Source organism: Aegilops tauschii, chromosome 2, assembly GCF_002575655.3.
Source record: "Aegilops tauschii subsp. strangulata cultivar AL8/78 chromosome 2, Aet v6.0, whole genome shotgun sequence".
Lineage (NCBI taxonomy): Eukaryota > Viridiplantae > Streptophyta > Magnoliopsida > Poales > Poaceae > Aegilops > Aegilops tauschii.
This window is the reverse complement of record NC_053036.3, coordinates 455,405,921-455,432,846: the sequence shown is the minus strand read 5'-3', so window position 1 is coordinate 455,432,846 and position 26,926 is coordinate 455,405,921. Positions and strand designations below refer to the sequence as shown.

Genomic DNA, 26,926 nt, shown 5'->3' with positions numbered 1-26,926 from the left:
GTTCCACAATACATGCCTTCCATTTGTCAAAATATAGATGTATCTAGACATGTTTTAGTATATAGGTACATCCATGATAGAGCCAATCGGATGGTTGAGAACACTACAATTCATAGCTACAGATGCGTGTGTGACTCCTAGATGCAGAGGCCGGGGGTCACAATCCTCCTTTTCGAGAAAAAACAGACGCGTGTGTGAGAGCTCGCCACGCGGCTATTCCTGTCGAATGCCCCATTAACCGTAAGATATGTATACGACGGTGCCAGTTATTGCACGTACACAGCAGTAATCCCTCCTTTCCGGTTTATAGGGCTTAATTCAAAAATCTCACCAACCAAGAAGGTGAGTGGTGGAATATTTTTTGTAGTTTGCAAAAGCACCTAATTAATGCTCTTGTTTTTCTCAAAAAATTATGTTTATCAATGCATTAATTGCAATGCATGCATGCATAAAGTACATGCATTGGTCAATTTTCTCTTAATACTTGCATGCAATGATTTAATGCACCTTGGAATCTGAACATGTGTTGGGGAACAACCAAATTGAGCCTTATAAAATGAAAAAACAAAAATTTTGAGATAAGCCCTATAAAACCGGAAAGGAGGGAGTAGAAAAAGAAGTACTCCATCCGGGAATAGTGTCGCACTTCGAAACTAGAACCGTCAATAAATTTTGAGCTTGTGTCTCGTCACATTCCAATTTACTCCACGCTATATTGAATTGCAAACCTGTTCACACCGATCACAACCTAAACGGTTCCCCACTTAGGAGCGTATTAGTACCACGCTATATTGAATTGCAAACCTGTTCACACTGATCACAACCTAAACGGTATCCCACTTAGGAGCGTATTACTACTCGGTTATAAATACTAGTATGCCAAGATGAGTGCACATTCCTCCTCAACTCCTCATCCACAAAAACAAACAAGTCATTCAGCATCCTTCCCTTGCGTCTGCCATGGCCAGCGTGAGTTCTGGGTCGAGAGATTGCCACCAGGGAGAGGCGAGCATGGAAGTGGAAGCACGAGAGATGTCCCGCCTCGCTGCGAGAGCAGCCGACATGTCCCGCCGCGCGGAAGTAGCAGCACAGAGGTCCCGCCGCGCCGCTGAAGCAGCATGGAGGTCCCGCCGCACCGTCGATGCAGCAGACTGGTCCGGCCGCGCCACGGCAGCAGCAGAGATGTCCCGCCACGCCACGAATGCAGCAGAGATGTCCCGCCGCGCTGCGGCGGCCTGGGAAAATTTCTCACGGGCAGGCGACGACTGTTACAGGCGCATGCATGCGATCGTCCATAGCCAGATGGATCAGATCTCCGGCTGGGCGAGGTTGCAGGACGACATGAAAGCCTCGTTTGAATAGGCTACCGGCGTCATCCGGTAACTAAGGGAGGGCAATGAGAGGCTCCGGGCCGAGCGCGACCTGCTGAGGGAGAAGATCGTCCGAAGTGCAGACCAGCAGGAGGAGACCAGTGCCTTGTTGAAGAGGACCGGCGTCATCGTCAAGAAACTTATGGACGAGAATGACATGCTCCGCAACGAGCGCCAAAGGCTGGTGGAGGAATCCGTGGATGTTCTCAAGCAGCGTCTTGAGGACACGAAAGAGCTCATCGCCGCTCGCCGCGGAGACTAGTTCCCGCGGCCTGCAGCAACGCATCAAGAAAGTAGAGATCAACGAGCTAGATCCTTGTCTTCCTTCTTCTTTTACCCTTGTGTATTTCGGGCATAGCCGCATGTGGATTTTTTAATTATCTTTCTAATTATGTAAGACAATTAATCGTCCTTATCTTTCTGTGGAGGATCAATGTTGCGAGGCTGGAATGAAGAAAACTCTTGCTGTGGCGATCCTGGCATTGATGTTCTTCTAGTTGTTGCTGGGCTTCCTTCAGTTTCCTGGTTTCTTTTGATGTAATAATCGGTTTAGGATGTGGATTGTGTCGTCGGTTGTGAAATGTTTGGTTGTAGTGCGGATGTTTGGCCTTTGTTGGCCTCTTGGGATGTTGCAATTTCAATCTGGTAGCTTTTAGTCCTTCGTGTTAGGCTGGAGTTGTGCTGAACTTCTTGTGAATTGTGGTGGTTTTCAGTAATGAAGATCGGAAGGGGCAAGCCCTTCTTTGATCAAAAAAATTAATCGTCCTTATATATTCATCAGTCTTGCTATAAGTCGCAGTAGATGCTATATAGGTCCATCGGATCTTACATCAAGATCCGTGCTTTCAGATTTTCTTTTTTCTCTCTTAAATCTCAGTCGAGTGAGACATAGCCACGCCATTAAACAGAGGCTTGGGCGCCATTAATGGAGACCTTGGGAGAGAGGTGGACGGCAGATGGAGGTCAAAGGGCTCTCCTCCCGGTAAGCACGCGCAGGGGTCTGATTGCACGCCTCTCGTACTCAAATAGCTACCCTGCATGGCGCCTCCTAGCTAATAAAAAATGGGGACGCATGGCGGCACGTAAATGGTACTAGTAAGTAGAACGCCCACGGTTTCAATAATACTTGTGTTTCCGATTGTAACGTGACAGCACTTGTTCCAAAATGACTTTGTTGATTGTTAATGTGTGTGCCTTCGCAAATCGGACTGCAAATTTACCACAACATGTTGGTGTCATGTCATGGCACCAAGCCAAGTTTCATTATTTTCATGCGTGTTTTGGATTTACAGGAATTAAAAAACTAAGTTTCTCAATGTTTCCAACCCAGCCACGACGCCCAGAATTTTGAATTTCATTCCCATTTCTTGCATGGAATCTAGAAATTTACCCGAGGACACACATGTGATTTTTCAACCAACTTTGGTGCACTGGAACATGTGCTTGTATTTCAAATTTGAATTATGCACACAAAGGTGACACGTTCCCTCCCAGAACCACGAGCCTTCTTGAGAGAAGCTCCGATTTGCAAGAAACTTATACCAAAATTTGTTCCTATTCGGCCAATTTTTTTTACCACGGCATGGTACTACCATGACATCACACCATGCCAAGTTTCATGATTTTAAAACCAAGTTTCTCAATGTTCTCGACCGAGCCACGATGCCCAGATGTTTGAATTTTATTCTCATTTTTTGCATGGGACCTACTCCCTCCTTCCATCTATATAGGGCCTAATGTGTTTTTCAAGACAGCCTTTGACTATTGACAAGATTAATAGAACATGAGATGTATACTATGAAAATCATATTATTGGAAGCTCCTTTGACATACAAATTTGAAGGTATGCTTTGTGTAAGTTGCATGTCATATATTATTGCTCTAACGTTTGGTCAAAGTTAGCCTCGAAAAACGCATTAGGACCTATATAGATGGAAGGAGGGAGTAGAAATTCACCCGAGGACACAAATGTGATTTTTCAACCAACTTTGGTGCACGGAAGCATGTGCTTGTAGTTCAAATTTGAATTATGCACATTAAGTGACCAAAAACTCAATTAATGTGTAAATAAGGCCAAACGAAGCCGGAATAATTCCAAAATTTTACAGGGCACTCATGTAGTTCTATGTTGCCTTTGTAAATAAACTCAAGGGGGACAGCGTATATCGTTTCGCACTCAAAGGTGGCACGTTCCCTCTCAGAACCAAGAGCCTTCTTGAGAGAAGCTTCGGTTTGCAAGAAGCTTATACGAAAATCTGTTCCTATTCGGCCAATTTTTTTACCACAACATGGTAGTACCATGACATGACATCCATGCCAAGTTTCATGATTTTCAGACGTGTTTTGGATTTACAAGAATTCTAAAACCAAGTTTCTCAATGTTCTCGGCCGAGCCACGATGCCCAGATGTTTTAATTTTATTCTCATTTCTTGCATGGGACCTAGAAATTCACCTGAGGACACAAATGTGATTTTTCAACCAACTTTGGTGCACGAGAGCATGTGTTTGTAGTTCAAATTTGACTTATGCACATTAAATGACCAGAAACTCAATTAATGTATAAAAAACGACAAACGAACCCGGAATAATTCCAAAATTTAAGAGGGCACTAATGTAGTTCTATGTTGCCTTTGTTAAGAAACTCAAGGGGGCAGCGTATATCGTTTCACACTCAAAGGTGGCACGTTCCCTCTTAGAACCACGAGCTTCCAAATCGGCCCAATTTTTTACCACAACATGTTAGTGCCATGACATGACACCATGCCAAGTTTCATTATTTCCAGGCGAGTTTTGGATTTACATGAATTTAAAATCAAAGTTTCTCGATGTTCTCGGCCGAGTCATGACGCCAAGATGTTTGAATTTCATTCTCATTTCTTCCATGGGACCTAGAAATTCAACCAAGGACACACATGTGATTTTTCAACCCACTTTGGTGCACCGGAGCATGTGCATGCAATTCATATTTAGATTATGCACATTAAAAGTGCAGAAACTCAATTAATGTATAAAAAGGCCAAATTAACCCGAAATAATTCCAAAATTTAATAGGGCACTCATATAGTACTATGTTGCCTCTGTAAATAAAATCAGGGGGGAGGCAGCTTATATCGTTTCGCACACAAAGGTGACATGTTCCCTCTCGGAACCACGAGGCTTGTTGAGAGAATCTCCAGTTTTGCAAGAGGCTTACACCAAAACTTGTCCCAATTCAGCCAAAAATTATACGTATGAAAACAGGGTTTTGATTATCCCAAACATCTCGCTACCTAGACCAATAATGTACTATGATTTGAATTCAACATAAAATGGATACAAATATTTGAATTGGAGAGCGTATGGTACATGTAGTTCATAGTGAAATATGATTACTACTATATGTATGTTTTTTGTTACCAAGATAATATTTAAATTATTGTATAACTTGACAACATCGTATTCAAATAAGGAAAATTGATTCAAATTTAGTCCATATAGTAGACGACAATATGTATGTTCACATGGTGGAGTAAAATGTTCATATATGATGGAAGATCAAAATATACGACTACATTAATTATAAACCGCAAGGTCACCTAATGATATATTTGAATTCAACATAACATGGATTCAAAAATTGAAATTCGAGATCATGGCATCTGTAATCATATAAAAAGGGACATTACTCTTTCTTTGGTGGGAATTGATTTGTTTTTTGTTGTTGTTGAGGGAAGTGCGAATCGATTTGGTACTATGCAGGGTAATCTTGTTCTCCCGATTTTTTTTACATTTTTCTTGTAGTTTTTTCAATGGCATCTATAGCAATATAGTAAAAGGGGACATGACTCTCTTGTGTCTTGTATGAATTGTTTTTTTTACACGTTAAGGTTGTTCTGCCGAACAAGGAATCCGCACCTTGTTATCCTGAAATTTTCAAGCTCGAGTATCTTTTGTCTCACCTACTTTGAAACTCCCGCTTCTTCAACCCGCGCCACGCCTTGTTATCCCGAAATTTGGACGCGCGCGAGAACTCCCTCCTCATATGAAATCGCTCCCGCAGCCCAGACACGCGAAATACCCCTTCTACCCCTCAGCCAAAAATGAAGCTCCACGTCGCGGTGTCAAAACCGGTGAGGGTACGCTGGTAACTTACCCTACATTTCGGACAAGCGCGTCCCTAAGCTTGGCTCCCCCCTCCCCCTTCGCCCCCCCCCCCCATTCGTACACCGAGGCCGGCAAAACCCGCGAAACCCCACGCTCCCCCGTCGGCCTCCCGACCGCCGCCCAACCGGAGACTCTTCCCCGACTACGTCGTCCACCGCAACAGCTCGTCGTCCCTCATCCACCGCACCGGATGAGGATCCGTTGTCAATCTCGTCGTCCCACCGGATCAGCCGCCCCGTCCTCCACCTCCAAGGAGCTTCCCCGACGTTCGCCTCGTCTATCGCGCCACCTCAATCCCCACAGCGCTGTCTTGACCTGCCCCACCAGAACCGCAGCACCCTCGCCAATTCCTCCGATGAAGCCGAGGCCAACTCGGCGCCACCAAAGAGGTTCTGCACTCACCGCTGCATTTTATCTTTTATTCGATCTCACGGGGCTGCCGGTGCTCGATACCGAGCAGACATGGCGTGCCTCCATCGACGGCGCCGTCGCCGGCCACATCATCCATGGCGTCTCCCCCCATGTCATTGCTTCGTCTGCGGCGACTTCCACAACGGCACTAGCTGCAGCTGCTCCGGCTCTCGCTCGCGCTGCGGCTCTGTTCTTGCTGTCGGTCGCGCTGCTGCACTGCTCCTGCTTTCGTTCGTGCTGCTGCTCTGCTCTTGCTCTTGCTTGCACTGCTGCTGCTGCTGCACGACCTCCGGCAACTACAGGAGTTACTGCTTTAGCACTCGCTCACGGTGCTACTGCACGACTTGCTCTCTGCTAGTGTGTTCCCTGCTCGAGCGTCTGCTGATTTAGATCACTGCTTCTCTGCTACTAGTGCTCGAACGCCCTAAACATCTATTGCAATGCTCTGTTACTAGTTCAATCAGTTTCGACAGTAAAATTCAGTTTCGAATGTGAAGTTCATTTTCTTCAGTTAAGTTCAGAGTGAACAGTACTTACAGCATCTGTCGGAGCGGCCGTGGCGCGGCTGATGCGTTTTACATCTAGCACTTTTTGGTGATGTATTTTACATCATCTATTGCAGATGATATTAGGGTCCTACTTCAGATTAACGTTGTCTGTCTTGTCATGCTTCAGCCTCGTCGCCGTACACCTTAGCGGAGCTGCTCCAACAACAAAACTGTCCATCACAGTGGAGCAGTACCCTCGGCGCCGTTTCCAGAGGCCTCGGATCTTCTTCCCCGCCTCCGACAGTCACACCAGCATCATCACCATCCTCCACGTCCAAACCAATGATGCTGAGGTCCACAAGGCTATGCCAAAGAGGTTGTACACTCGTCGCATCAGTTTGTTTCTCCATTCCTCTGTTCTTCCAATTCATGTGAGCCAAACACCCAGGTTGACTGAAATCCTATGTTTCCAAATGCTCTGTTTTGCATGTGCATTCCTATCCTATTCCTGTGTTTTTCCTGTCCCTGCGTTTATAGAATCCTCCAATTCTAAGGAGCCCTTACAGATTTACTTCATTTTCATATAGGCGTCAAAGAAAACTCTATGTGTTATGTCCTGCTCCTGCCGTGCCGTCATCCACCCCACCTGAGTTGCACCATCGACAGAAGCGTTCACTGCAGCAGAGATCCCCCCTGCGGACTTCCTTTCACCGCCTCAGATCATCTTCCCCGTTGTCGGCAGCCACGCCAACTGCATTACCATCATCGACTGAGCAGATGAACCTGAGGACTACACAGTTCCGGAAGAGAGGTCGCGGTCTTTCGTGTTTGCTTACGTTATACATCGGTTATTATTACCTGCTACTTTATCGTTCAATCTTGAGTTTTGAATTGCCAATGGGTCTCATATCGAGCCAGCAACGAATAGTATCTGTCTACTATCTGGTTCATCTGGGGTCTTCTATGTGGTTCATGTTGGGTGGGCAACAAACAATAGATGATCCATTGTCTATCTTTTTAAACTGAAGCTATAATATACCTGCTATCATTAGTTTTGGATCCATCCACTTGTTTGCTACCATCAGTCTTGATTTTTGCATGCACCCCTTAGGCCTTACAAAATGTAACTATTTTTTATTATGCATGTTAGATATTGTACACAATCGTACTAAACATGTAGAGAAAAAGAGAAGACCGTTACGTGCGAATATAATGTCATGCAGACGCCGCTCCATGGTGGGCAAAGTGCCCCCCCCTCCTGCATTTCCAGATTGTTCCAGAGGAAGATAACTGTTCAGATGGAGATTCAAAAGGAGCCGACCACGCCTGTTTACCACCTGAGGTGTTTGCTCTAACCTGGCATGCTGATGTTGGTCATATCATGCATATGGCGCCTTGCATTGCTTACATTATACATCTTATATGTCATCAGCTTAGTTTAGATTTGCTTCGTGTGAATGCCACCTGTTTGGTTTCTATATCATACTCCCACCATTCCTAAATATTTGTCTTTTTAGAGATTTCAACAAGTGACTACATACGGAACAGAATGAGTGAATCTACACTCTAAAATATGTCTATATACATCCGTATGTGGTAGTCCATTTGAAACCTCCAAAAAGACAAATATTTAGGAATGGAGGGAGTATATGGGAATTATGCAATGCCATCTTCTTTAGCAAGGCATCATATACGTGAACCATGCAATGCCATCCTGTTTAGCCAGTCATCATATATGTGAATTGTATTGTGCCATATTTTTTTCCATAATGTATTCCATTTGTCAACAATGTTTATACATTCATCTACTCTTCCTGTGCATCAGCCATTTGAGTCGGTCATGGGAAAATCTGGAGTGAAAACAAGGTCTTCTGAGCAGTCAGTGCTACCTATCGATGCAGATTTCTTGCTGGTTACAGATAGCTCCTCAGAGGAGGATTCAGAGAGAGATCACCAGTCGTATTCCCCCCCCCCCCCCCGAGGTGCATGCTCTAACTTGGCTGGGTTATATTGCTCATATCATGCATATGGTGTCTTGCATTGCCATGCCATCTGCTTAGATTATACATGCTTCGTGTGAATGCCTCCTGTTTGCTTTCTATATCAGATATGTGAATTATGCAATGCCATGTTTTTCAGCCAGTTATCATATATGTGAATTATGCACCGCCATGGAGCCAGGCATCATATATGTGAATTATCTCATGCCATCTTTTTTTTCATTACGTATTCCATTTGTCGACAATCTGTGTATATTGAACTACTCTTCATGTGTATCAGACATTTGAGCCGGTTATGGAAAAATCTGGAGTGAAAACAAGGTCTTCAGAGCAGGCAATGGTACCTGTTGAAGCATATATCTCGATGGTTACAGGGAGCTCCTCAGAGGAGGATTCAGAGACAGATGACCAGTCCTATATCCCACCTGAGGTGTATGCTCTAAGTTGCAATGTTTATATTTCTCATATGATGCATATGGTGTCTTGCATTGCTTAGTTTAGACATCATATGCACAATATTGAATTCTATCTGCTTAGTTTAGATATCATACATGCGAGTGCTAGCTGCTTAGTATATGAATCAATTATGTCAATTATATCATGCCATCCTGTATACTTAGACAACATGTATGTGAATTATTTCATCCCAACCTATTTTAGAAAGACATCATATAGTTTTGTCATGTCATCCTGTTTAGGTACTCATCAAATGTTGATTATGCCATTATATCCTGTTAAGTTATCCATCATATATCTGAAACTGTGTCATGCTATCCTGTTTAGTTAGGCATCATATATGTGAAATTGTGTCATGTTGTCCTGTTTGGTTAGACAACATATATGTGAATTACCACATCTGTCTATCATACAATGTCTGTACGTTCAATTTCTTTTCTTGTTTATCAGCCATTTGAATTGGAGGGGGTGATGGCAGTATCTAAGGGAGCAAAAACCCGTTCTTCACAAAAGACAGTGCTACTCGTTGATGCAGATAGAACCATGGTTGTACTAGCCCACAAACTAGCCCCACCACACATAATCGAGACTCTTCCAGATTGCACACTTACACCGTTGGGCAGAGAACCAGCTACAACCCATCTAACCGTAACCCCAGCGGATAGTAACCCACTTATAGTTGATAAAGCACCATGTCCACCACAGAGTACCCCCACACGAGCAGTTTGTAAAGCTACTGCAGTGCACAAAGCACGAAGACCACCACAGCTAACCCAAACTCCACGTTTAAAGCAGAAGAGCAACTGTTCTCAGGTCAGATTCCGTAGCTATGGTCCATACTCCTTTGCTGTTGCATCACTGTATTTACTCATACCAACTACTTTCGAATTTGAAGGATCCAATTGAAACTCCAATGGCGCAACAGGTATGTTTTAAACCTATTTCTTTAACTGGATTGTTGTTCTAACTTCTTGCTCTATGTTGATTTCAGTTTAAGTTGTATAAACAGTTATGTTCTCATGTGATGCACATTACAAGTGCTGCCAACGTTGTGTAGTTTCTCACACTTATATTCTGTCTATGCTGTTGTGTCTTAAAAATATATGAGTTGAACTGTGTCTCTATCTTGATTAGGGAACATAAACTAGAATGATATGGACAATACAGTGACCATAGTACATAGATATTTGTTTGTTTCATGCTGTTATCCTATCCACCTTACTACTGAACCGGTTTACCAAAATGAGTTTCGTATACTACAAGCTAAACCTGTGATGTGTCTGCTTGTTTCTCTTGTAGTATGCAAACAGAATATTGGAGAAGAGCACCCCACTATGCAATGGTAGAGAAAGTAATGCAGATAAGGTTCAAGATAGTGAGACAACCCTGTTGGTCTCCAAGAAAGGTGATAAAAGCGATCTTGTAGACAGTGAGAAAACCCCATAGTCTTGTGTTGATGTAGTGTTCGAGTTACTGGCCAGTACCGATGGCACAAGCTCTTCGAACTCGCTGCCTGAATCACTTCGGCTTCTTCAGTCTCAGCTACAAGCTGAAAGGCATCAGTCAGCTGTGCTGCGGCAAGAAGCCGAAGGACTGAGGAAGTCCCTGCAGAATTCAGATGCGTACTTTCTTGTGCAACAGCAAGCGTTGGAGGATTTAAGCGCCAAACAAGAGAAAGTTAATAAGCTTGCTAAGCATCTTGCCAGCATTATGGGTACCTAGGATATTGTTTCTTGAACTCTTCTGAAGTGGTTTCAGTTCTGGACTTGTTTTGCTGCGGCGTTTATATGCTGCTTTGTTCCCTATATTTGCACTGGTGGCGAACTTTGATGCCCAATGCATGTAATATGTGTAATAGCCGTGATAGCCTAGCATAAGTTGCTTGCTTATTTATTTCCTTGTTGTCTTGTTTATTTGTTTGCTTGTAGTCAGTGCAGTTCTTTTTCCGCGGTTTGCTAGTGGCTGCAATAACCTATTTTTTAAAACTAGGCCACAATAACCATGGGCTAATATTTACTGTAGTGACACTGGGCCTCCTACGGGCCGTAGAAATAGTGGGCCTTCTACGGGCCGTAGAAACAATGGGCCTTCTACGGGCCGTAGAAACAATGGGCCTTCTACGGGCCGTAGAAACAATGGGCCTTCTACGGGCCGTAGAAACAATGGGCCTTCTACGGGCCGTAGAAACAATGGGCCTTCTACGGGCCGTATCATCAATGGGCCTTATACGGGCCGTATGATCGATTGGCCAAACATGGGCCAATAACAGGCCGCATTATGGGCGTAAACGGGCTAGAGTTGGAATCGTCCCTTCATGGGCCGACCATAACGGGCCATCGTTAATAGGCCGTATTTGATGACGCTATGAAAACGGTCCAACGTATTAACGGACCACAAACGGGCCGACTGTAACCACGGGCTGAATTTGGCCCACAAGCAGAAAATGATAGTAATGGGCCGTAAGTAAACGAATGCTGGAAATGAGGCCAAGAATAAATAGGCTCTGAGAAGGCCGAAAGAAAACATGGGTTGGAAACGGCCCAACGGAATAACGGGCCGTTAATGGGTATAAAGTGATACGTTGTTCATTACGGGCCGGTTTCACCACGGGCCGTTAATGGGTGTAACACTACAGGAAACAGCTACTTTGTCGTCTGCCACGGCGGACGGCAAAGGCTCGAAAGGCGGACGGCAAAGACCTTTGCCGTCAGCCGCGGACGGCAAAAGGCTCCGGCAAAGAAGGCTACGGCAAAGACCTACTTTGCCGTCTGCTTCCAGGCGGCGGACGGCAAAGGCTCTTTGCCATCTGCGGCGGACGGCAAAGAAGCGGACGGCAAAATGAGTAGTGTTAGTGTCCGTTAGGTGGCTAACGGCAGCCTTTGCCGTCCGCCAGCTGACGGCAAAGGCTGCAGGCTCTTTGCCATCTGTTGGCAGATGGCAAAGAGACCAAATAGGCATTAATTCTGTTTCTTCTTATATCAATTCATTTTCACAGAAAATCAAACACATATATATATATGACCAATATAGCATATCCAACACATATTACCAATACTCATGAACACATATATATCCAACACATGTTACCAATATATAGTCATGAACACATATATATCCAACACATATCCATGAACACATATCCAACAAATATTACAAGGAATGATCTAAAACTAAATATCTATTTTCCTAAAAGACTATCTTATTACTAAGATCTTCTCCGGATCTTCTTCTTTTCTTCCAACCTGCATAACAAAAACACTAAGAAAGAGAGAATGGGTTAGGAGTAGAAATGTAGCATTTCACTTGGTGAAATGCAATGCCCTAGGAGCCAGTACTTGAGATCAAGATAATCAGCCAACCAGACCAAGTCCCAACACATCCAACCACCAGCAGCTTAGAAGAGATAACTATTAAGGAGAGCTACAGAAGACCTCAAGGTATACTTGAGGGATTATGTGCTCAGACAGCCTCGAAGTGCCAGGGCTAGTTCATCACAGCACAGGGATAGTCACATGTAAATTAAGCCTAAGAGAGGGGGGCTCAGACCAGCATCACTGCCCAAATCAGATGTAGTATCTGTCTTATCAGTAGAAAACTAGGAAAGTAACAGCCAAAACCAAGTATAGCATCTGTTCATAGGCTATTAGAAAGAGACAAATAGGAATAGCCAAACCAAGTGGTATCTGTTCATATCAGTATTAGAAGTAAAATAACTAAGAACAAGTGAGTATCCGTTCATGAGTAAAGTAACTGACCAAAGTAACAACTCCAGGATCAACTAAATAGAACAGAGCAGTACAGGAGTATATATACTTCACAAATACACATAGATGGTCACTGACCAAAACCCTGACACAGCAAGAATCATCACAGAGAGCTCCAATACAAGTTGATGCTCATCTACAGCAGCTAACCACAGCTAATAGAGCCTCACATCCCACAAGATCAAGATCTAGAGCTATGCATTAGAGAGATCAGGAGGGGAGCAAGGAGAAGCTCACCAAAAGGAGTTGTAGCCGAAGTAGGATGCAGCCACACCATCACTATGGTGTGACCAGCATCACAACCAACACCACCACAACAAGCCGGAGCTTGCCAAAGAGCACCACAACGGCGGCACCAGTGAGAGCACGGGCACGAAGGCGCCAACCAGGGGCACCGCAGCACGGAGGCGCCACCCAGGGGCACCACCGCGCCACGGCACATCCAGCACCGCCGGCGACGTGGGCACATCCAGCACCACCGCGCCACGGCACATCCAGCACCGCCGGCGACGTGGGCACATCCAGCACCACCGCGCCACGGCGCATCCCACAACCACAACCACGGCACATTCAAGTTGTGAAGTGCCATTCATGTGTCACTAACATGTGGCCCCAGGGCACTTTTTAGGTATACATCTTTCTGTGGTACCAAGTTAAAAAAAATCTTGGTACTAGTTGGCCCCAGACGCACAGAGGTCAGGTTTCTGAATATAGCAATGAGCTGCTTCGGAGGTTCTGGCTGAATCCAAATCTGCAGCAAGAACATACATGCACAACTGAAACTGGTAGAGAAGACATGGTATGACGATGCAGAAGATTTATATTTAAGTGGTGCGCAGAAATTAAGTATACCATTTGGTACCCAAAACACAGAGTCAGTGTTGACAGGTTCCTGGCACCAACACTCGTTGACAGGCATTCGCTAAGCGCGAATGGCTCTTGCCATGCCTTGGCTTTAGAAGCGGGTACTAAACCGCGAAGCTCAGGAACGTAGCTAAAGCGCACTGGAGGGTTATTGAAGAGCCAACATTTGCACTCCACTTGTCTAAGCTTGGGGACAGAGACGAGCTCGATCCGTGTGCACAAAAGGCCGATGAACTCAAGCTCCTGGAGCTCAGAGCACGGCACATCGATCTTGAGCGTGGAGTGCAGATCAAGCAGTCTGCAGAATCTCAAGCTGAGGTGCCTGAGCCTACTGCAAGTGCTAATGAGGTCAGGTGAGGGGAAGACGTGTAGAAGCTGAGGACGAGCACCTTGAGGGCACCACTCTCGCACACTCCCTCGGCGGGAGGCACCCGGGTGAGCAAGGCCCGCGCCGCGCCCGTGAACGCGTCCATGACCTGGAGCGATGTGGCGCCGCGGAAGTGACCGGCGTCGAGGTGCACGAGCGAGAGGTGGCTGGGGAGGTGCCGCCACCGCGTGGAGAGCGCGCCGGCGCGGACCGCCTCGCGCAGGTGGAGGCGCTCGAGGATGTCGAGGAGGAGGTGGTCGGGGAGGGCGCTGATTCCGTCCTCGCCGACGTGGCCGGCGTTGCGCTTGGGCGGCGGCGACTCCATGGTCCCGACCGATTGACTGAAACCCTAGCTCGAATAAATGCGCCCCAGGCGGCGGCCTTCTGTTCGAGGTCGCGGCTCCCCCACCTTGTGCCTGCCGCGCGATCCGGTGGCGAGGCCCGCCGGGAGGTCAGTGGCGCCGCCCGCGGCATCCCCGGGGCGCCGGTCCCAGGCGACGGAGACGGAGAGCGGGTGCGAGGAGTCCGGGCAGCGGCCTCGCGGGGCCTCGGCGGGCGCCCGGGAGAGGGAGACCGCGGCGGCGAGGAACCCGGCGAGGCCGAAGAGGAGGCAGGCCGCGGAGACGGCCGGCGAGGAGAGGAGGCGGCGGAGCGAGGAGCGGCGGGGGCGGCGGTGGGTGCGGATCTGGTGGGCCTCAGGGAGGGGAGAGAGGGAGAGAAGAGATAACGGCGGGGGGGAGAGAGGGAGAGAAGAGATAACGTGCGGTGGGGGTGTGGATCTGGTTTGCCGTCCGCTGTTTTGTCTCTTTGCCGTCTGCTAGCAGACGGCAAAGTGGGGGCGTTTTTTTCCGTAAACGGCTCATTAGTGGGGGGCCACCTCTCTCTTTGCCGTCCGCCAGCTGACGGCAAAGATTCTTTGTCGTCCGCCAGCTGACGGCAAAGAACTGACTGATGGCAAAGGCCTGTTTTGCTGTCTGCCATTTTCTTTGCCGTCTGCTTTTGGGTAGCTGATGGCAAAGACCTTCTTTGCAATCCGCTAGCAGACGGCAAAGAGCTGGCAGATGGCAAATTAGCTGATTCCAGTAGTGTAAAGTGATACACTGTTCATTACGGGCCAGTTTCACCACGGGCCGTTAATAGGCCAAGAGTTACATAGGGCCTCATATGGGCCGAAAGACGTCATGGGCCATACATGGGCCAGAAGTGAAAACGGGCTGGAATCATATTGGATGGCCCAGATGACGCTACTGGGCCTAATTCGGATAGGCGTAACGGGCCTTGGGTTAGCGGGCTGTAAATGGGCTATATGCGAACAGGCCGTTAACAGGCTTTCCATGGGCCGGCCCACCACCTTTTAACCAAGTCAAATGGGCCGGCCTTTTCACAGGAATGGGCCTCTGTTGGGCCGTGCCACATGTCGATGTATCATAGGCGCCTTCCGTCCAATGAGTGGATGACATCTGTCCCAACGATGAGCCGACACGTGTTTGCTCCAGCCAATGATGATTTTACACGTGGAAAATCCCCATTGGTCGGGGCTGTTAACGGATTATCGGATCCAAAACCCGACCCGATAACTTAATGGCGTTCCGTTACGGTGGATGCCACGTGTCGGTCACCCTTGACGAAAGCACTTCTATGACGCGCGATTTATCGTCATGGAAGTGGACACTTCCGTGATGATAATTTTGGCAATGTCATGGAACACTTCTACGACAGCACATGTATGACTATCTTGATTATGTCATAAATTTGTCATGGATGTACATGCATGACAGAAAACGCGACCTACTGTGACAAACACTTACCATCACGGAAGTGTATTTTTTTGTAGTGGGGCTACTGGAGTTGATCTATATGGTTTTTGGAAATTTACAGAACATTCTATTATGTCCAATAAATTTGGCGGCTAAGGGAAGAATATTTATGCAGAGTTAACAGCAGTTAGCTCATACCGCTCCTTCATCATGTTAACTAAACCGGCTTCATAGTCACGCTTGTGTACAAACAGTTTAAAAACCCAGAATAGATATCTTGGGCGCTAAGGTGGGCATAGCTTTCCAGGTCCGCCTTCCACTTGCCCTTATCAATAGCAGAGATTTCTTCTTTGGCATTGTGTTTTGACAGAGCAATGGGGTTGCCAGGAGTTGTGTAACCAAAGCCAGTAACCACAATGTCGTCAGCTTTGTCATCTACAGCTTTAGTTGGGCTTGGCGGTTTATCAGCTTGAATCATCGGATCAACTTCCATACGTTCAACTTCAGTTTCATGATCTTGCGGGGGCGGGTCATCAGGAATGTTTTCAGCATTTGGATTAGACGGTTCAGGGGTCCTTTCTGGTTCAGATGGAATGGGGTCTTCAGCCGGTTTATTCACTTTGGCCCTTTTACTGGCTCTGGCTTGGGCCTTGAAAATAATAAGTATAGATTAGGTCAATATGAAGATCAAGTATAAGATATGAAGGTCACTTAAATATGCTCACCCAGGAACTGTTTTGAGGGTTGGAATTTGCATTCCTGTTGATTCGCCAGAGGAAGAATGGGAAGTTCCCTGATAGTTTGAATCAGACGGATTAAGAGGATGTCGGAAATAACCCGCCTTGGGATAACATGTGTCAGAAGTATAAGAGACCTCTGGGCGGCGTTTACGAACCAGTGTGTTCGGTAAACCGGAGGAAGTTACCACCTGGCCGCTATGCCAGGTTGTGCGGCGAGCTTCGTGTTGCTGTTTCTTCAAAAGAAAGTTTGGATCCAAGTGAGCTAGAGGGTGAGAAAATCTTACTTTCCGGTTTGCTTGACGGGTTTTCTGTGTTGGCAGAGGATCTGAGCCGGAGGAAAGAATAATTACCTCTACGTCACCAGCATGGCTAGCCTCAGCGTCACCCTGATAAGGATCATTGTCAATGAGATGTATGAAAAAAGAGCCAAGTGAATCAAGTTCTACCTCTGACTCATGATTGTCATCGTCATCATCAATGTTTAACTCGGTGGACTCGGCGGTTTTCTTCTTGGCAGTCTTCTTGGTGACCTTGGTTTTGGGGCGAGTTGTCTTGGCCGGTTTATCCTGCGGTTTCCTCTTCCAGAATGGATCATCACCCTGTAAAAAGTTGAAAAGATCATAAGGGAATATTAAAAATATGGATTAAGCAGAAATTAGGCAATTCTTATAGATGGCGGTTTGTTGGAGGCGCAGAAAGGACTAAGCCCTGTTTTGCTGCATTCGGCCACCGGTATATCCAACATCTTCTTGACGGCTTCAGTAACTTCAGCGTCGGTCAGCTGAATATCAATGTGGCGTTGAGGGTCTTTCATATCCCCTGTGTATTCACACATTAAACCGGGGCGACGGCTTAAAGGTAAAATACTCCAAGACACCCAGCAACGGACGAGATCGACGCCTGTTAAACCGTTTGCCACAAAGCTCTGAGCTTTGAAAGTTGTGGTGCATACTTGGCCCGTTCCTTTGCAGTGAGTCTTTGGGGGAGTGGATGTGTACTGCTAAGCCGGTGAGCACGATAACCCGGCAGAGGATTTTCATCATCTGGAGATGTATCTCGGCAATAGAACCAAGTTTGATTCTAGTCTTTGGGATGGCTATGCTGGTTAGCGTGAGGGAAGCTAACATCTTTCCTTTTTTGGATTGACACCCCTCCAAGTTCAGTATTGGGCCCGTCCACAAATTATGTGCGGCGGTTTAAATAGTAGAAGCTCTGAACAGTTCGACCGTGGGCTCCTCTTGCAGATAAGCTTCACAGAATACTTGAAAGTTGCAAATATTGGATATGGAATTAGGTCCAATATCTTGAGGGTGAAGTTGGAGGAAATGGAGCACATCACGGAAATTTTTTGATCCGGGAGGGCTGAATCCTCAACTCAGATGGTCAGCAAAAACAATCACTTCCCCTTCCTTGTGTTCAGGAGGACATTCAGGACCAGGGACTCTCCAGTGGATGACTTCCTTTTTGGCTAAAGCGCCAGTAGCAACACACCCATTCAGTTTTCTTCTGTAACCCGGGGTTGAACCCAGTTGCAGGAATAAAAGGACTTGGCCATTTATTTGAAAACCTGGAAGAAGGTTTGTGCCGGTTTAAGATTCATGTTTAATCCGTTAAAGGTTAACGGGCAGAAAGTATTGAAGCATGCAAAAGTGTTAAACCGGAGATTGGCATTATCAAAGTTGCAGAGATGAGCAATTGGCGGTTTAAGAGGGGACTAATGGTACCTGGCGGGTTATTATTTTCTGAGTTAAACCGCCTACACAGGTATTGAAAGTATATATCTGAAGTTGGAAAATGACTAAGTGATGAAAAACAGTTTTCACAGGTTGATATCACAGTTTCGGATCTACTGCGTGTCAGAAAAAGAAAATATATTCAAACCTAAATATTGGTACTTGAACAGTTTATGAAGTTCCAGATTGGGTTTTCTACATAAAAGAGATGATCTGATAGAAAAAGAAGGATTATTGGTACTACCGCACAGGAAAATATCCAGTTTGAATCCGCCGTTTATGCTAAGGTGAAGAACAGGTGAAGAACAGCACCGAACCTCCATGAGCTCGTGCGAACCCTAATCAGATCTACGGAGGGGAGGAGGAAGAACTTACTTAGGTTGTTGAATGGCGGAGGCGCATGAGTGGAATCCGGTCCGAACAGGTTGATGCAGCGGCCAACGTTGAAGCAGAGGTGAAGCTTGACAGCGGCGGCTGAGCTCAAGCGCTAGGGCGTCGCAAGGAAGACGGCGAGACGAAGAGGCGCGGGGGGGAGTGAAAGGGACCCCCGGTTCTATTTATAAGGCGAATGGATAAGTGGCAGGCGCGGGAATCGAGGAGGTCAAAAAACAAATCTGTAAACGTGCAGACACCTCGATTTTCGGAGATCCATTAAAGATAAGGAAATACATTAAAAGATTTTGGCTTTGTATAAAATTAATGACAGGTGACGTCATGGCGAGTTATCAGGATCTCAGAAGATGACGTCACGGCGAGTTACAAGACTTCGCAAAGGTAATCAAGAAGGAATTTTTCTAAGTGTTGAAGATTGACATGAACAAGTTCAAATCAACCTGGGGCCTAATGTTGGGGATATAACTATTGAGTATAAACCACCCAGGAGGGGCCGGATCATACTCATGATGATTTACCAGTATTGAAGCCCATGAAGACATAGAAGATGGCGACTTATGAAGGAGACTTAATAAGAAGGCCCAAAGCCCAGAGGCGGGTTAGGGCCCATAGACATAAACCGCCATATGCGTGTGACTTGTATTGTAAGATAGGAAAGAGTAGATACCGAGCCAGACAAGTTTATGAGCCGGCCGGTATTCTGTGAACCGCGGGGCGTCAACCTGTGTATATAAAGGGACGACCTGGCGGCGGTTTAGGGACAAGAAACAACAGATCGAGAGCCAGGTTAAGCGTATCCGCTCCCTGGTCATCGAAACCCTAGCAATACCACCTCAAACTGGATTAGGCCTTTACCTTCACCGCAAGGGGCCGAACCAATATAAACTCCTTGTGTCCTTTGTCCTGTTTAACCCCTTTAAGCTAACCTCGCTGTGATGGCTCCACGACTAAGTCCTCACACTAGGACATCTGCCATGACAATTCCACGACAGATAGTGTTTATTAAACTACGGACAAGAAATAAAAGACAGAAAAGTAAAGAGACTAAATTACGTGAAACGATGCTTCAGTAGTAAACATTCTCGAGAGAGTCGGAGTCATCACCACAAGTATGATGACAACACATGATAAACATGGATCTCTAATTGTATCACTAAGCCACTTGTATATGATCTCGCATGGCTGGAGCCATATAAAGTATGCATCCCCACTAAGGTTACCGCGTACACTCGTGCCACCACTGTGCTTCCCCACTCCGGTTATCACCACGATGATAAAGGGGAGTGAACTCCCCGTGGTCACGGCCTTAAGTTCTATGGTTCTCCACTAATCCCTATTGCAATGATCAAGGAGGAAGTGAGAATAGGTCCTGTCACCACCTACCCTCAACAACTACCCTTCTCACCAACATAAATCACCTCAAGTCCATTAGTGGCTAATGTTGTGTGGGCGCCCTTCACAACACCATGAGACAATCAACGCAATATATATAAAGAAAATATTGGATCGCTTATTCAACAAAGTACCAATCATGCAAGGGTTCATCCAATTCATCAAGAACTAACACAACTACTCAAACATCATAGAGGGAGAGGGCAACTTATAAGCTGGCCTGAAGCCGGTGGAGGAGAGGGGCATGGCGGAGCTGGTGGTGGTGACGATGGCGCACCGGCGGTGAAGACCGCACCGGCACGAAGGCCGGTGTGCGTGGTGGAGGCACCCCTTTTTCTTCCTCTTGGCTTGGACCTTCTCTTATCTATGGAGGTGGTCTTGGAGCAACAATGGAGATGGATGAAGGCTGCGTGGATGAATGACTGTGGATGTGTGATGACCGCGGCCATGGTTGAGGGAGACATATAGAGAGTGTCTCCCTAGCCTCCTCTCTCGATGGGCTTCGTCCAAGGGCTCTAGATGAGCCAAATTCTCTCTCAGTCTCTTCTTAACAAGCCAAGGATTCCATGGGGTCAAATGGGGATGAAATCGGTGAAGAATCCCATCTGGAGAGGCAACTTTCGGTGTTGTCTGCCTGTCAAAACAACCGCTCAAACGACCATGTGCGGTCGTTCGGAACGTCGTCTTTTGGTCTGGACTCCTCCGGTAAAACGGCCACCATTTCTTCATACGAACTCAGAATTTGACTTTCTTGGGCTCGTTGGATTCATATGAACGACTTTGATCCATTTCTGGTCTTATATATTGATTTGGAGCACTTTGTAAATATAACTTTTTTACCTTCGAAATGGCTAAGTCTGACCCCTAGCTGACTCCGTATTGAACCCATCCTTGCTCCTTTCATCGTGCTCGGTGCTAGGTTGCTCCAATACACCTATGGACACAAGAAAAGAAGGAAAACTAAGAAAAACAAATAAATACACAAATGTGAAATGCTCACAATGAAAAGTGCAAAAGCCGGTAATCATAACGGACATATATTTGGTTCAGTGGGACATAATATATGAACAGAACATGCAACATATGAGCTCTAAAAATGCGTAAAATATAGAGCCATCAACCTCCCCACGCTTATGCCTTTCTCATCCTCGAGTAAGTAGGTTGACTACCAAAATCTCATTGCTACCAACTCTAAACCATACATTGGACCAAACCCCAAGAGTGATATCCATGTTTATCGTGCAAGGATGCAAAAGTTAACTAGCAAGGAGTAATACAAGCTATCCCCTTAGTTCCATTGCCATAGAGGTTGAGAAAGAGGAAAATATTTTTGTGGAGTCCAAATTCCCATTGCCAAAGGTTCAGAGAGGAGGTCAATATTATGTTAGGAACACATCAATAACTTTCATGGACAAAAGAAATCAAGCGTTAGCGATCGCTTCAAAAACACCAACGACCTGAAGCATACCAGGTACAATAGAAAAGATCGTATGTCTGCGTTATTAAACCACTCGACTACTTATGCAGCACTGAGTGCAAGTCTATGCCTTGCACTTAAGGGAATGATAGAAAATGGTTGTGGTTTTTGAGAAGTCGAAAACAAAGAAAATCTTGCATCAACGCATCTGACCATTAAGCAATGGAGAAGGCCATATGATCATTGTAAACGCAAGGAGTAGTGATCACCATGCAACTAGGATGCACATAAAGCTATGAATATGTGAAATCTCTCCTATGGACTAAGTGGGGTGCATCCGACTTGCTTGCTCATGAAGACCTAGAGCTTTTGAGGATGCTCATCATCGGAATATACAACCCAAATTATTTAGTGTAGGTTTCCCGCTAGTATGAAACATGAAGCTCATGAAAATTTCTATTTGACAATGCATGAAGTGGTGCTACTTTGAAGCACAAGTGTGGTAAAAGGATAGTAGCATGCCCCTTCTCTCTTTTTTCTCAAAAAAATGTCTTACTTTTTTTTCTTTTATAACAGTCTCATGGACCTCATCCCCACTTTCTCGGGGACTCATGAGTCTCCACCATTCTTTCTCTCTTTTTTTAAGAACAGTTTCATGGACCTCATCCTCACTTTTTCAAGGACTCATGAGTCTCCATCGTTCTTTTCCCCACAGGGGCTTGCTCTAATAATGATGATCATCACACTTTTATAATTAATGACTCGCTTCAACTGAATGTTATCATAACTCAAAACTGCTAACATGAGAGAAACTCTATATGATGAATGCCTATGGCAGCGTGCCAGTATGTCCAATGATTCGGTGTAGCATAGACATCAAAGAACGGACAAGCCATGAAAATGTCGAGCTAGCCATACTATGATCATGCAAGGCAAATGAAAACATGTCTCTAGTCATGTAATTAAAATGATGGTAGTTCATGGAGATATTCTCGGAATGGCTATGAAAATGCCATGTAGGTAGGTATGGTGGATGTTTTGTGGAGACGGGGTGTCTTATGTGTAAGAGAACAAGAGAAAGTCCTCCCACGTGTTTGGTGTACCTATGAAGTTTTCTCCAAGTCCCAATGTGAGAGTGGGCAATGCAAGGTACAGTAGAGACTAGCAATAAAGGATGAACGGAAGTGCAAAAAGTTTTGAACTTTCCTTAGTCATAAAGAACTCAAACACTACACAAGAGTATCGCAGTGTCATGTTGCATAAGACTCAAAAGTTAAGTACCCCGAGGGGATAGTTTGGTGGAGATAAACCCGTTGCGCGTCCCGGATCAACCAAAGATGTTGGGTTCATCAGCAAAAAGCCTCTACAATCGTTCAATCGCTAATCAAGCCACTACTCAAGCCCTCAACTTATGTAATTAGGTGAAAGAAAGGCATCAGTTCAAAGGACTCCTTTATTGGGTTTTTGATAAAAGAACATGGCATTGGTTTTCAGAAGATAACAAGATTCCCACAAGCTAAATTAGACAAGTGCAAAGCAAGCATGTCAAAACAGCGGGACACACTAATGCACGCAAACCATATAATGAAGAGCATTACACATGACACTACACATGCAAAAGTAACCTCCCCATGCTTAGAACTAAACTACAGAAAAATACAAAAGTGGAAAGAAGATGCAGTTATTAAAAGATAGAGTGAGAAGTGGTTACCTCCCCTAAGCTTAGTTAAGCAAAGGGTTAGACACTTTTACCATTGAGGTGCATATGACCTCTTTTCTAATAGACATGGACCTTGCTTCATGTGATCTCCTTGTTGTGGTCCAGCGTCTGCCCTCCGATAGAACCTGCTAGAACGAACTAAAAAGAAAAAAGTATTTTTGTGCATTTCAGGGTTTTCATTTTTTGTAGCACAAAGGATTAGCAACACGGGTGATAAAGCATAAGCCTCACAATACTCGGTTCATTAACCTAAGCACCTCACTTAAGTCAACAAACTAAGTCTAAGAGTGTATTGGCCTTAGGTGTGGATGTAGTGCAAGTGAGACAAAATATAGACACAAGGCCTAATTAAAAAAGGAGATCTTCACATAAGGTGAGAAACTCAACAATAAGAAACTTTTATTTGAGCAAGGTTTGTATTGGAAAACGTTGTCGGGCACTTGTTGTTGAAGTTTGTCATGATAAAGCAACCAAGCGGCTTGTGTGGGTCTTTCATACGGTTGGCACCATACCATACATGTCACCACATAAGGTCCAAGCCCTGCGAAAATAAAACACGAAATAAAAACATCGGTTCGGTATACGAACGGAGTTCGTATGCCCAACCGGCAAAAAGAAATAAAAGAAAACATAGTTGCTACGGAGATCATTGGCTATGGAGTTTCAGAGGTAATTGTCATTTATTAGAAAGCAAATAATCGGTTTAAAAATACCTCGGCGACCTCATACATTTAAAATAAATCAAATGGAGGTATATTTGCCCTCATGCGAGCACACATACAACCAGGAGCGGTCATAAAATACGCCGTCGTTTGCTCTGCCGATCTATGTCCAGCGTCAGCCTTTGATACGGGCGCTCGTACGAGCGCAAGCGCTCGTACGGAACACCGTCATTTGCTCTGTAATTTCTGCTTCTTGGGGTGGACTTGGCATACGGGTGCACGTACGAGCCCTCGTGCTCGCACGGTATGTCATCTTTTGCTTTGTGGAGGTGCTCTTCGTGGCTGCCAGATGATACGACCATCTATACGAGTGTGTCTGCTTGTACGATAGGCCGTCTTTTGCTCTTCTCTTCTCATTTCTTGCGGCCACGAGCTCATATGGGTGCTCAAACGACCAAGATGGTCGTATGGAACATCGTCTTTTCCCTGGGAGCCGCAGAACTTCACGAAATTTTGTGTGCTTCCTCCTCATGTTAAGCCCATAGCAATATTGCAATAAAATTAGTAGGAGGTATGCAAAAAATATAGGTTACCGACATGCTACAATTTTTACCAATGAAAACTATATGAAGCCAACTCAGATAGCAACTACTCAAAATAAATCAAAAGTGCCAATGCAAACATGAATGCAACTAGACTGAAGACACAAAACTAAGAAAGACACCTATGGACTTCCGGGTTACCTCCCAGACCGTGCTTTATTTATAGCCATATAGCTAGGCTTCGGTGCTCCGTAAGGTCATCCACCCGGATCCCAAGGGATATCAACCCCGAGCGTGAGATCAAACTCCGACTGGGGTTTGGAGCACCTCATAGCAGGGCTCGGTCGGAGTCGTACTCTCTTCCGGTGCATCAGCATCATATAAGAAAATTCATACTCGCTCCTTGGCGAGCACCGATGCATCCGTTTTAGTGGAGATATCTGCAAGGTTAGTAGCTACTATTTGACAATATTTTTATAACTGAGAGGATAGGCAGCTACTAGGAAATCATAAACCTCTTCTTCTTCTTCTTCAGTGTACGTGGGAATTTTAGTATCCAAATTTGCAAATTCAATACCAAGGCTATTATCATCTATAAGACTTTGCAATTTACTCTCCAAAGGAGGTCCATGGAGAGCCTGCAGAAAATCATCCCATATATCTTCAAGATCAATTTTAGAATATGCAATTTGGGGTTTGTCCAATATTGATAAATCCATAGGTACAAAGGAGTGATCGGCACTATGGTAGTTGCATATCTCTTTGATAACTCTCTTTATGCAAGCAACTCACCCTCCTTTTGTGCTATCTCATCCTTAAGATGAATGTCAATTGGTGTTTCATCAAAAGGAGTCATCGGAGGCACATTAGGAACAATGCCAATATCTAGTTCATCTCTAACAATAGACTTAGAAACATCATCCCTCACTATATCGTCTGAGGGCAATATTCAAGCATTGTTTCAATAAGTTCCATGAAAGCTCTAATAGAACATAGATATGATAAATGATCATCGAGTTGTGCATTAATGATGTCTAGAAATTTATCATGATTGGTAGGAGTTGTTGGAAGGGGGCCTATTGTGGTTTTGTCATGGCAGATGCCCTCGTGAAAGGTCTTAGGTGTGAGTCCATGGCTACGGTGATTAGCTTAAAGGGGTTGAACGGGACGACAGACACACAAGTTTACCCAGGTTCGGCCCCTCACCAACGAGTGAGGTAAAAGCCTACGTCCTGCTTTGTGTTGTATTGATTGAGTATTGATTACAAGGGAGCGGAATCGCTTAACCTAGCTATCGATTGATCGTAACATAACTTTCACCCACCGCAGGGTCTCGCCTTAACATACATAGGTCAATGCCCTGGGCTTACAAGAGTCCAGGTCGGATCATACTCAGTGACCGACTCCAGTTCTAAGTCACCTTGTCTTGCTAGGCAAGTCGCCGGCGGGCGGCTTACACCTCCGGGTCTCACGCCACCTTTGGGTCTTGGGCCTTCAGTCAGCCCGCTTCGTAAGCCGCCTCCAGGCTTTATATCTTGGCTTCTTGGGCCTGCTTATGCTTCATCATTGAGTCGCCAACAGTGTAAACCGGCCCCTCCTGGGCAGGTCACACTGTGGGGTTATATCCCCAACATTAGGCCCTAGATTGATTTGAACCTATTCATGTCAATCTTCACTCCTCGATTGGCAAGTCTTCATTGATTCTTATAGAACTTCAATCTTGAATAAATATTCATGACCCACCATACAAAAAAGGGATGACGTCATCTTCATAATTTCAGAAAAAACCTCATGACGTCAGAACGGATCTTTGCATTAAACAACCGTTTCGAAAATCAAGGCGCCCCTCACGCTATAGTAATTATTATGCCTCCTCGATCTTCGTGCATGTCGTTTCACTGTTCCCTTATAAATAGGGATGGGGGCCTACCTTTTCACTTTTTACCCCCGTCACCTTCTCTTCTTCTTCTTCCTCACATCGTCAGCCGCAACCGGAGCTCCGCCGCCCCAGCCAAGCTTCGCCAGCAACTCCGTCAAGGCCGCTGCATCAACCTGTTGGGACCAGAGATTTGTGGCGCTCGTCCTCTCTTCAACAACACCATGAAGTATCGTTCTTCCCCTTGCTCAGATCCACATTAGGGCACCCGATCGAGTTCATGGAGTTCATCGGTGTTTATCCAAGTTCATCCAGCCCGCACATAGAACCAATACTTGAATCCAAAAATGGTATAGGAACAACGAGGTAGCGGTTTTGGCCTTCATCTTGTATCTAGAAAAGATCCCTTCTTTTTTAGAATCAACACGCACCTTGCTAGTTCTTCCACTATTGCGTTCTAGGTTTAGCAATTATTCACCTTTTCTAAACTGTTGTAGATTCATGAATATAGTTGTAGATTGTGAAATCTGTTTGTTCCACACTTAGTAAAATCCAGCAACCTTAGATCCATAGACAATTGACCTGCCCTTCACCTTTCGGGCGGCTTAACACTGAATTTATAACTCGCCAATGAATTCCAAGAATTGCTTCTTTCAATTAACCTGCCAATATGTTGTCGGCTTATATTTTCATAACTTAACCCTCCATGCTCTCATAGCTTGATAGTCACTTCAACCAATGGCTAGAGCGGCTTATAATTTTTTAACTATTCAGTGTAACACATAGTCTCTAATCATAATTAGCTTATTATTGTTGAAACACCATGTAAC

At 45.4% G+C, this 26,926-nt stretch overlaps 1 protein-coding gene across 1 annotated transcript; it reads right to left on the bottom strand.

Annotated features, from left to right (window-relative positions):
- Positions 1 to 13,690: 13,690 nt before the first annotated feature.
- Positions 13,691 to 14,206, bottom strand: LOC120965063 (FBD-associated F-box protein At1g60410-like). Its single transcript, XM_073509590.1, has one exon. It carries the CDS (start codon positions 14,187 to 14,189, stop codon positions 13,806 to 13,808), a length of 384 nt encoding a protein of 127 aa, XP_073365691.1. The 5' UTR covers positions 14,190 to 14,206; the 3' UTR covers positions 13,691 to 13,805.
- Between the last annotated feature and the right edge of the window lie 12,720 nt (positions 14,207 to 26,926).

Coding starts and splice junctions, on each gene's coding strand:
- LOC120965063 (XM_073509590.1), bottom strand. CDS start 14,189: ATGGAGTCGCCGCCGCCCAAGCGCAACGCCGGCCACGTCGGCGAGGAC.